The sequence below is a fragment of the Miniopterus schreibersii genome, assembly GCF_964146895.1.
Source record: "Miniopterus schreibersii genome assembly, chromosome: 18".
NCBI lineage: Eukaryota > Metazoa > Chordata > Mammalia > Chiroptera > Miniopteridae > Miniopterus > Miniopterus schreibersii.
Genome location: NC_138121.1, coordinates 15,407,806 through 15,419,916, shown reverse-complemented (window position 1 = coordinate 15,419,916; position 12,111 = coordinate 15,407,806). Strand labels below are relative to the sequence as shown.

Below are 12,111 nucleotides of genomic sequence, written 5' to 3'. Positions count from 1 at the left end.
ACAACCTATGAGCTTTGGTTTCTTTGTCTGAAAAATGGGGAGATATACTGACTCTCATAGGGTTGTGGTAAGGAGTAAATGAAATCATGTTAGGTTACATCTGATATGTGGTTGGTGCTCAGCAAATCATGAGTGAAAATAAGAACAAAGGAAATATAAGTAATAATTATCAACAAGCATCAAATCCAGGAAGCCCAACACCAAGACATTACTAGTGGGCTCGTAACAAGCCTTTAAAGGCTCCCTAGAGCCCACAGAGCAGCTCAGGTAGCTTTGCGTTCCAACAGCTTCTGCACTCCAGCCCAACCCCTCTTCCCCTTCATGCCACTTTGCTCCACTAACAACTTGAACTGCCTGCCTTCCTTTGTCCTGGCCCCACTGTTGAACCTCTTCCTACTGTTGCTCTTCTTCCAGCCTTAATCCCCTCACTCCATCTGCATATGTCTAAATCCTGTCCATCCATCTTCTGAGTTGCAAGAGCTCCATGAAAAACTACTGTTCTGAATTTTTCAGGTTTATTTTTTAAAATGCATAATTCAGTGATTTTTAGTATATTTACAAGATTGTGCAATGATCACTATCTAATTTCAAAACATTTTCATCAGTCTAGTGCCAGTTCTCCATTCTCCCAGTTCTTGTAACTGTAGGCAAGCCAATACTTACATTTAAAAGGGATTATAATATCTGCTTTTACTGTATTTCAGGATTGTTGACACAATCAGATATTTCTAGATTATTAAGCATTATTCAATTTTAATAAATGTTATTGATAATCATAATCATCATATCTGTTTTATTTTTTTTTAAAAGCATGGCAATAGGGCCAATTTCTACCATTATTTGAAAAGTTCTAGAGAAATAATATAGTATATTGGAACGGAAAAAACAAGATTTGGATGCCACGAGCAAGGTTCAAATTACTTGCTAAGTAATCTTAGAAATGGGATTTAACCTATCTAAGTCTCAGAATCTGTAGCTAAAAAAATAGGGATATCTCACATCAGACCCAAAAATTAACTCAAAATGGATCACAGACCTAAATGTAAGAGCTAAAACGATACAACTCTTCGAAGAATACACAGAAGTAAATCTTCAATATCTTGGGTTAGGCAATGATTTCTTAGAAATGACACCAAAAGTACAAGCAATAAATGAGAATATTGATAAGGTGGACTTCATCAAAAATAAAAAGTTTTGTGCTTTAAATGACACCTTTAGTAAGAGAAAAGACAACCCACAGAATGGCAAAAAATATTTGTAACTTATATACTTGACATACGATAAAAAAACAGTTTCCAAAATATATAAAGAACTCTAACAACTCAGCAATAAAAAGACAAATGACCCGATTTAAAAATGGGCAAAGAATCTAAAAAGACATTTCTTCAAAAAAGAAATACAAATGGAAAATAATCTCACAAAAAGATGCTCAGTATCTTCAGTCATTAGAGAAATACAAGTCAAAATCACAACGAGATACCACTTCCCTCCCACTAAGAAGCGAGTCAAAAACACAGACAATAACAAGTATTGATGAGGACGGAGAGAAATTGAAAACTTCGTACATTGCTGATGAGAAAGTAAAATGGTGCAGAAACTTTGGAAAACAGTTTGGCAGCTCCTCAAAAGGATAAACACAGAGTTACTATATGACCCAGCAATTCCACTTGCAGGTGTATACCCAGGAGAAATGAAAACACATGTCCGCACAGCAACTTGTATATAAATATTCATTATGGCGTTATATATAACTACAAGTGAAAATAACCCAAGTGAACATCAACTATAAATAAACAATCTAGTTAATCAATACAATAAAATATTTTTCAGCCTTAAAAAGTAATGAAGCACCAATCCATGCTACAACATACATGAACCTCAAAAACATCATATTAAGTAAAAGGAGCCAGACATGAAAGATCACACATTGTATGATTCTATTTATATGACATGTCCAGAATAGGCAAACCTGTAGAAACAAAAAGTAGATTAGTGGTTGCCAGAGGCTAGGGGAAGTAGGAAATACAAAGGGACTGATAATGGGTACCAGGTTTCTTTCTGTTGTTAATACTTTTTCCACTGACTTTTAGAGAGGATGGAAGGGGGGGAAGACATTAATTTGAGAGAGACACATCGATCAGTTGACTCCCAGATAGTCCCTGACTGGAGCCAGGGATCAAACCTGCAACACAGGTACATGCCCTGGACCGGGAATCTAACTCGAGACCCTTTGGTGTGCAGGCTGACGCTCTAACCACTGAGCCACACAGGCCAGGGCCCAGGCTTCTTTTTGAGATGATGAAAAAGTTCTGAAATTAGATAGTGGTGACAGCTGCACAACTCTCTAAATATACTAAGAACCACTGAATTGCACATTTTAAATGGGTGACTTTTAGGTATGTAAACTGAATCTCCAATAAGAAGTTTTAAAAATGGGGATAATGTCTACTTCCCAGAACTACTTCAAGAACTTACTGAGATAGCATACATGCATGAGAGACATTTGCTAAATGCTCACTTGTTAATTAGCTGGTACAGAAACCAGGTCAGGACATAAAAGAAATCTTCCCATGTCAAGGACATAAATGGAGATGATAAACTTCACAGAGCTGCATTCCAAATTTCAATGCCAGAGCCAATTAGATGGTCCTTCAAGGGATAGAATTATTTTCAGTTAATGGTTTCCCAACTTACTTTAAAATTTGAGGCAGAAATCTGAGAATGAGATAGGGAGTTCAGTCTCTGACAAGTTACGATTTGTAATCCTGCTCAGTTGAAATGCTGTAAAAACAACTTCACCTTGTGTCTACCTTCCCCCCTTCGGGCCCTTTGCCTTCCCTCTCCCTGGCTCTTTTGTCAGAAATGAAAACTGTTCTCTGAAAGGAAGAGGGGGGGGGGTAGAGTTAGTGTGATTTGTTTGGGCATGTCAAGATGTCTAGATTCTCCTCACTACACACACTGGCTTACTTCCACCTCCCATGCTTGGCTCATAGCCTAGGCTTTTTTTTTAAAATTTCTTCCTTTCTTTCTTTTTCAATGAGCCTGGTAGTTTTATCCAAAGATCCTTTGACACTGATGGGGATCACTTGGATCCCTGAAATACATCTGTCTCTGGTGTTGCTTTCAAAATGTCCCTTAAGTAATTGAAAGTGACTGAGAGGACACATGAGCAGATCCACAGTGTAATAAATAACTTGGCTATACCATTTTATTTGAAGAATATCACTTATTTATTCATCACATTCACTACTAAACACCTATTTCAAAACTAAAATGTGAAAATGCCTGAAACACTGAATATAAATTAAGGAACTCTCAAGGACATATTTTAATTCCAATTTTAGAAGAGAACAACTTCCCCTTTTTACCTTATATACTTCCTTGTAATTAAACATTTTTTTAAACAATAAGAATATATTAACTGCCCTGGCTGAGTGGCTCAGTTGCTTGGATGGAGCACTGTCCTGTACACCAAAAGGCTGAGGGTTCAATTCCCATTCAGGGCACAAACCTAGGTTGTGGGTTCAATCCCCAGTCAGGCAGCATGTGGGAGGCAACCAATTGATGTTTCTTTCCCACAGTGATGTTTCTCTCCCTCCCTCCCCACACACACACACACACACACACACAAATATATATATATATATATATATATATAAAAATTAAAAAACACACACATATCCTTGGGCAAGAATTTTAAAAAAAGAATATATTAACTTGTATAATAATAATAATGATGATAAAACAATGAAAAAACGAATATATAAGGAGTCTAAAAAGGGGAGACACTTAATGGCAATAGTCTAAGACTGAGTCTTCCATTTATAAACTCTGGATTGTAACTGGAACTCAGGAATTTGGTATATAATTCTCTGCCTGCAGAAGCTGCTACTGACTACCTGGGGGCAGCTGCTATGAGAACTAGATCAACCATCACTTTCTTATGAGGGCTAAAAGGAGATACAGACAATCTTCCATAAAATTAAAATTTAACTCATAGGGAAGTTAGTTCTCAGGTTGTTGTGATGGACAGGTAATACATACAGAAGAAGTTCCTAAATCAGACATCAATAAATATCTGTTGAATGAATAAGTTTATTTAATTCCCCTCTGCTCTTATGCCTAGACTGCAAAGTTGGTAAGAAATTACAAAAGAAATCCAAAAACAAAACAAGACAAAACAAAAAAGAAATATAAAATACCAATAAGTTAAGCAAATAATACACTGTAATTTTCACATGGAGCCATTTAGGCAGCCTAGAAAAGGAAAACATTAAACACACACACACACTCCCCCAAACTAATGCTACTCAAACCACATCCAAGCCTCCTAATACTGCAGGACATTTACGAGTGAGCTGGTCTTGTCTGACTGGAAGTCCAGAATGGCTTGGCTCCCAGAGCGCTTTAGGCCTGGGAAAAGGACATTGGCAATGCAGGTGGGAAAATTCTGTTCTTTCCTTTCTTAATGGGAAATTCACCTAAGGCCTTGGCCTATAAGTGTATGTTACAAACACCAAAAACATCAATTAATTCAAACTTGTCCATCGAGGGGAGCTGAGAACAGAAATTACACCTCTACCTCCCATGTTCTTCATCACCAAATTAGCTACTAACTGATTAGCACACCAATTAAAATTACTAAATACAAACACAAAACCAACAGTTGTGATTTTTATAGCAGACCCTAGGGGCTAATGAGCTCAGTGGGTTAATCAGCTAAGTAGCTTATTCCAAACGGCACTGTTGCCACATTAGAATGACACACGGAAGCTTCCCAAAACACAGCCCTAAAAAAAAATCAATGAGAAACATCGTCACAGTATTACAGTTTCTTGGGAAAAGTACAGGATGACTTGTTTTCCGAGACTTATTAATTATAGGCATTTTAATTATAGGCACTTCATCAATTTAATTTCCATAAGTACCATTATTGTCATGTGGCTTCCTGAGCCCTATCAGGCCCCCAGGCTTATCTCAATTCCTGGACTCTTTGGCCTCTCAGCTGCAGGTAATTATTTTCTCTCTCAAAACTTCTACTCTTTGAGCTTCTGCTCTCATCGAGTTGTCCTTTTACATCTCTGGGTGATCATTTTGTCTCCTTTAAAGAATTTTCTTTTTGCTTTTTAACCGAGTCACAACAACGCACTGTTAAAACGTATATATTAGGTGCACAATAAATGTTTGCTGAATAAACAGTAAGTCCCAAGGCTCAGGCCTTCATCATTGTATATTTTCCCCTCTGCACTCTTTCTTAAGCTTCAACTGCTAGATCTGTACAGAGCCAATTATACCCAAATTATCCCAAGAAATAAGTAGTCAGTAAGGATCTGTACATGCCTTTGAGCTCACAGAGAACCTTGCCCTTTACAGATACACAGAACACATCAGTGTGAAGGACTACATTACTGGCTTCAATTCTTCACCCCTCCCTGCATCCATGCCCTTTGCTCTGTGATGTGGCAGTTTATTCCACTATAGGGACAGAGTATATTTCTCTACCCATTGACTTTTGGACCATGTGACTTGCTTTAGTCAACAGCATGAGGCAGAAGTGATAAGGTTACAATTCCAAGCTTAGGCCTGAAGAGGCCTCTCAAATCTATTCCTGCTCTCTTATACTTCTGCTATCATTATGGGAACATGTCCTGGTGGGCCCATCCATCTAAAGGTGACCAGGAACATGTTTAGCTGAGCTACTACAGCTGGCTGACAGACCTGCAGGGAGCAGCAGAGCTGCTGGGCCAAGCTTAGCCTAGATCAGCTGAGCCACATGGGTCTACAGATACGTCAGCGATAAGTGACTGCTGTTTTAAGCTTCTGAGTGTTGAGTAGATTGCTGTGTAGCAATAACTAGTTGACAGAGTCAGCCTACTCAAGCTTTAAATCTGAGAAGTTACACAGATCACCATATTATGGCCTAGCAATCCAACGGTAGGAGTACAGTGGTCCCCCCTTATCTGTGGTTTTGCTTTTGGCGATTTCAGTTACCATGATCAACCATGGTCCAAAAATACTAAATGAAAAATTCTAGAAATAAACAAATCATGAGTTTTAAATTGCTCACTGCTTTGAGTAGTGTGATGAAATTGCATGCCATCCCGCTCCATCCCACCTAGACGTAAATCATCCCTTTGTCCAGTGTATCCACACTGTATAGAGTACCTGCCCTTTAGTCACTTAGTAGCCATCTCAGTTATCAGATTTATCAGACTGACTATCATGGTATCACAGTGCTTGTGTTCAAGTAGCCCTTATTTTACTTAATGTCCCCAAAGGGCAAGAGCAGTGATGCTGCAATTTGGATACGCTAAAGAGAAGGGATAAAGTGCTTCCTATAAGTGAAAAGATGAAAGTTCTCAAATTAATAAGGAAGGAAAAAATCATATGCTGAGGTAAAACCAAATCTTCTATCCATTAAATTGTGAAGGAGGAAAAAGAAATTTGTGCTACTTCTGTCTGCTGCTGCACCTCAAATTGCAAAAGTTATGATCATGGTATGCAGTAAGTACTTAAGTTAAGACAGAAAGGCATTAAATTTGTGGGTGGAAGAAATGAGCAGAAAATGTATTCTGACAGCAGTGTGTTGCATCAGAAAGCATTGAGCCTACCTATAGGAAGACTTCAGCAAGGGATCCTCTGAAATGAGTGACACCAAGCAATTTACTACAAGAGATGGTTACACAGATTCAGGAACAGGTTTGGACTGAAAAATATAAAAATCACTGAAAAGGCTGTGTCTGCCAATGAAGAAGATGCTGTCACATTTCCGGAAGAGTTGAAGAAGTTGATTAGAGTTCAGGCACCCACAGGGAGTCTTGGAACGTATCCCCTGTGGATAAGGAGGGTGGGGGGCTGGCTAGTGTTCCATAAAATTGACTCATTTAAAGTGTATAATTCACCCTGGCCAGTGTGGCTCAGTTGGTTGGAGTGTTGTGGGTTTGATTCCCAGTCAGGGCACATACCCAGATTGTGAGTTTGATCCCTGGTCGGGGCAGGTGCAATAGGCAACTGATTGATGTTTCTCTCTCTCTCTCCCTTCCTCTCTCTAAAATCAATTTTTTAAAAAGTGAACAATTCAGTGGCTCCTAGTATATTCACAGAGTTGTGCAACTATCCCCATAATCAATTTTAAAATGTTTTTATCACCCAAGAAGAAACCCCATGCGCTTTAGCTTTCACCTCCCAACACTTTCTTCCCTTCCCCTAGCACTAGGCAACTACTAACCTACTTTCTGTCTTGCTCTAGATATTTCATATACAGTAACTATAAAATATGTGTGGGTTTTTTTTTTACTGGCTTCTTTCACTTAACATAATGTTTCCAAGGTTCATCCATGCTGTAGCATGTTTAACTCATTTTTTTAAGGCCAAAAAACTTTCCATTGTATGTACATACCACATTTTGTTTATTTGTTCATCAGCTGATGAACATTTGTGTTGTTTCCACCTTTTGGCTATTATGAACACTCCAGTACACGTTTCTGTGCGGACATACATCTTCATTTTCCTTGGGTATATTACTAGGAGTTTAATTGCTCAAGTGGTAACTCTATGTGTATCTTTTCAATGAACTGCCAGGCTGTTTTCCAAAGTAGTGTACAATTTTGCATTCCTATTTAGCCCCCTTTTACAGATAAGAAACTGTAGCTCAGAGGGATTAAGTAATTTGCCAAAGTTCATCTGGCTGAGAAGAAGGGAATGGGAGCTGCATCCGGGTGCTTTATCTTCAGAACCCCAGCTCCTGATGACTATATTCCACTGATGGCCAGGAGACACTGTGAGTTAACCCTGACCTTCTCACCATGTCTGCATCTTGCCCTTTTGGGTGTCTAATTCTCTACCCTCAACTCCAGGAGGCCCCTCTCTAGATTTAGAATCCAAAAATTAATGGAGATGTGGAGAACACAAAGAATCACAAAAGAGAAATAAAAGTATTGCAAAAAATGTTTTGATGAAGAAACAAATACCCTGAGATTATCTGAGTTTAAAGAGAGAGCAAAGGTACACACTGACAGTAGTCAAATACATAAAAGGTTAATGTAGTAAGAGCTCATACGTGAGCCATTCTTTACCTCCTTGAACTACAGGAAGTGGGATTTAGTCCACAAACATAAATAAAGACCTCCATGTCATTATGAGACATTGAGACTTTAAAAGGACCCTTTGGGAACCCTCCAGGATTTTATTATTATGACTTCAGTCAAGTCATAGTTATGAGGCTCCAAGACTTTAGAGATTTTGTGCAAATATACATGACAGACTCTTTGGTCCACAGACTCAAAGTCCTTAAACCATGACTAACTTACCCTGGATAGCAGACAGATATACAAAGGCATCTTCATGCTCCAAGTTCTCCAAGAATATCTGGAACCACAAAATACAGCAGTGATCTGACTCACAAAGAGCAAACAAGATTGAGACCCTCATAGCAGCTTCAAGAGAATAAATATTTTGCTTTCTATTTGTCTTATAGCTAGACATTGGTCTGACTTCTAAAGTCTTGTGGAGAAAACAGTATATAAGTTTGAACTCCCGTTTTTATAATAGTTAAAAAAGGGTAGTGATAAAGAGAAGTAGTCAAGTATACACCAGGAGTAGGCATGGGAACCAAACTCTAGAGGAACAGTCCTCAACACTTTTCCCATTACAACCCTTGGTGGACAACATTCTCACATGTGATGTGACAGACTACAGGCCATGACACATAAAAGGCCAGGTGTGGGGTATGTCCAGTTGACGGCACATTTGCTGTAATATGATCCTTTTCTCTTGCACTCAGAAAGTATGTGGGAACATAAATGAGAGACAGGAATGTTATCATTGGGATAACTTTAAATCTGTTCCAATTTATTTATTTATTTAAAAATATACCTTTATTAATTTCAGAGAAAGGAAGGGAGAGGGAGAGAGAGAGATAGAAGCATCAATGATGAGAGTGTCACTGATCGGCTGCCTCCTGCATGCCCCCTGCTGGGGATAGAGCCCCCCAACCCAGGCACGTGCCCTGACCGGGAATTGAACTGCCATCTCCTGGATCCTAGGTCAACGTTCAAGTGCTGAGCCACGCGCAGCCAGACCCAATTTATTTTTTAAAATATTTTTCCAAATTTCAGCACTTCAATTGACATTACTAACAAATTACTATCAACACATCTCACAATTTAGGAACCTATCAGGGTGTGTCAACTGCTGTGGGTACTGCTTATCTAAAAGATATGACAGTGACATGTTAGGTTTAGGCCCTAACAGGAGGGTGAGAGAAGGACAGTGGCCATGTGCCCTTGTTCCTCCTGTTTGATGTCTAGGGGGCAGATAGGGATGCCTGGTCCATGCCTAGCCAGTGGTGCGTCCTTTGCTGGCACAGGGGTTCTTAATATCACTTGACGCTGCTGGTTTCCACATGTGCAGCATGTTAGGGAGAGCCTAAGATTAGCTTGTTTGGGAAGATGGCCAGGTTGGAAGGGGTGGGGATCATGTAAAGCAAAGGAAGTGTAATCCAGGGTAGTGGTCATGGGAATAAAGAGGAAGAGATGGATTTGAAATATCTCTTGGAAAAAGAACTGATGGGACCTTGATGACCTATTATGTACAGCAGATGAAGATCAAATAAGTTTTAAAAAACTCCAAAGATGTTCACTGAATTCACCATCCAAACAGGGGTATGAAAGGACATTTTTGATGCATATTCAAGGAAGATATATAATTTAAGGTTTTCAGCAACATTTTAATGACAACAAATTCTTGGCACATTTCCATTCCTCGCTTTTCTTTTCTATGAAAGTGGGGGATAATACCAGTATCACAGTTGTTGTGAGGACTACAGACAATGCCTGAAAGATATAGGGCCTGGCTCAATAAATAGCAATTATTAGTATACTGTTGATTCTAATATTTTAGTGACTAAAAATAAATGCTTTCAATCAGAATTACAATTCTTAGTCTAATGGCTAAACCAGATGGAAGAGATAATAACAACAAGAGCTAACCTTTATTTGGTGCTCATTATGTGCCTATCACTATAATTAGTGCTTTACATGGATGATTTTACTTTAAATCTTTCAACATAAAGTGGGCCCTCACCTTACAAATGTAGAATTTGAGGCTCAGAAAGTTTAAGTGATTTGTCCAAGAAACTGATCTGGAATTTGGTCAGCAGTATCTAGATCATTTGCTCTTAACCCATACTGAGGTCAGGATAATTTCCACAAAGGGGAAAAGATCCCCAGTTAAGCATATATGTTCTCTCACATAAATCTGTGATGTAAAGAACATTTTCACTGTGATGAAGGGAGAAGAGGGGAGGAGAACCAGCTCTATCCAAGCCCCTCTAAAAGGGGCCCAGAGAATACAGGTGGCTTTGCTGGCTGGGTCACAGTGTCTATTTACCAGAAAGGTACTTTCCCATCTCTGGGAATCTGCTCATGCTGTTCCATCCCCTCTTCTTTCATCTGTTCAGACTTTACTAGTTCGTTAAGGCCATAACAAGAGCTACTTCCTCCAGATTTCAACTCTTTTCTCTTCCTGACTCTCCATAGCATTTCTTGCCTATAAAAATTCTGGTACTCTGTTCATGTTCAATTTAGCCTTGTGCGGTTATCTAGGTCTTTCCTGTGTCTAAGTCTTGCCTCCTCAGAACAATTGCAAGTTCCCCGAAAGTAATCCAGGACAGTACCTGATACACAGTAAGGCCCCTGGAAAGCTGTCCCACCCTGTGTATTACAGTAAGGTGTTTTACTCACCTTGAGAAGCTTCTCTTGCACCTCAAGGGCTCTTGCTTCTTTCTGCTCTATCCAGCGAGAAAGAGTTCGCAGGGCAGCAGCCCGTGTTGGAATTTGAGGGTCATAAGCAGATAAAAGAACTTCCTGAAGCTGTTCTGTGGTTACGCTTCCAGATTTCTGGTTTACAGTCATGTGGGGCTCACCAACCTCCTGAGGAATGCGCGGAGCACTAGATTTTAGGCTGGTTTGGTTGGACTTCTCATAGTTTTGCTGCTGTTCGAGGTAGCTATGAGACACATCAGTGCATCTTTCATGACTGGTTTGTTGCTGCTCTTCTATTTTCCCTTCTGAATTTTTTTTGTTCAGGGTATTCTGGGCAGCCACACCGACAGCCTCAGTGAAAAAGGCTCCATGGGTAGAGATGGTGATGCGGAGATCAACAGCAAGTTCTTGGATGACAGGGTCTGGATATGTGTTGGAGACCTTCTCCAATAGAGGCAGCAATTGCTTCAGGGCAGCAAAATCACTTGACTTTAACTACAAAATGAAAAGAAAAATGCAAACCCAAATTAACATCGCAGATGTTAATGTAACTTGAACATAAGGCAACACATCCTGAGTAAAAGGAACAGGGAGCAAATCTTGTTCCTGGTGTAATCCGCAGACAGCCTGAGTCTGGCACTAATAACCATTGTTGAACAATCACAACAAAAAACACTTATTGAATACTTGCCATGTAGAGGTACTTTCCTAAGTTAAAAAAATACATCAGTAATGCATATTATTACTCTTAACTTTTATAATCTGATGAGCAGAACATGGTATCTTATGGTTTTAATTTGCATTAGCCAGACTAGTAGCACTACTAAGCATCTCTCCATGTTTGTCTGCATGTCTTTTCCTGTGAACAGCCTGTTTACATCCTTTGTACCCACTTACCCATTAAACTGTTTGTCGCTACATCTGTTCTTACCAAATCAGATTTTAATACGCAATTCTATGATAAAATTATTTTCCAGATTAATGTATTTTTTACTTTTATTGTATTTTTATTTTTTATGTACCTTCTGCCATAAAAAGATGAGCTCCTATTAGCAAAGTACTTAGTGCCTGAAACAGTAAGTACTATGTAAATGTTTTAAAAATAAATACCATAAGCAAACAAAATACATATATTCATATCCCTATGATCTAGTTACAATTATCTACCTTTTAAACAGAGGAAACTGAGACACAGAACAGTTAAGTAACATGTCCAAGGTCACATGATAAGATGTGAACTCAACAAGTCTGGCTCCAGAGTCTATATACTCTTACCCAACACCCTACACAGTCTCACTTGAACAAAGAAAGCTGTTCTTAACTATATGATCTAAAGTGGCAGGTTAGC

The 12,111-nt window shown here is 39.0% G+C and overlaps 1 protein-coding gene across 1 annotated transcript in view; it reads right to left on the bottom strand.

The window, feature by feature from the left end:
- Nucleotides 1-12,111, bottom strand: part of TANGO6 (transport and golgi organization 6 homolog) — a gene marked incomplete at its 5' end in the record, with an annotated part of 127,728 nt that overhangs the window by 67,790 nt on the left and 47,827 nt on the right. Inside the window, 2 exons of the mRNA XM_081118739.1 lie at nucleotides 8,310-8,367; nucleotides 10,743-11,258. Coding sequence (XP_080974865.1) covers nucleotides 8,310-8,367; nucleotides 10,743-11,258 — 574 coding nt within the window. The remainder of the gene's footprint in view (nucleotides 1-8,309; nucleotides 8,368-10,742; nucleotides 11,259-12,111) is intronic.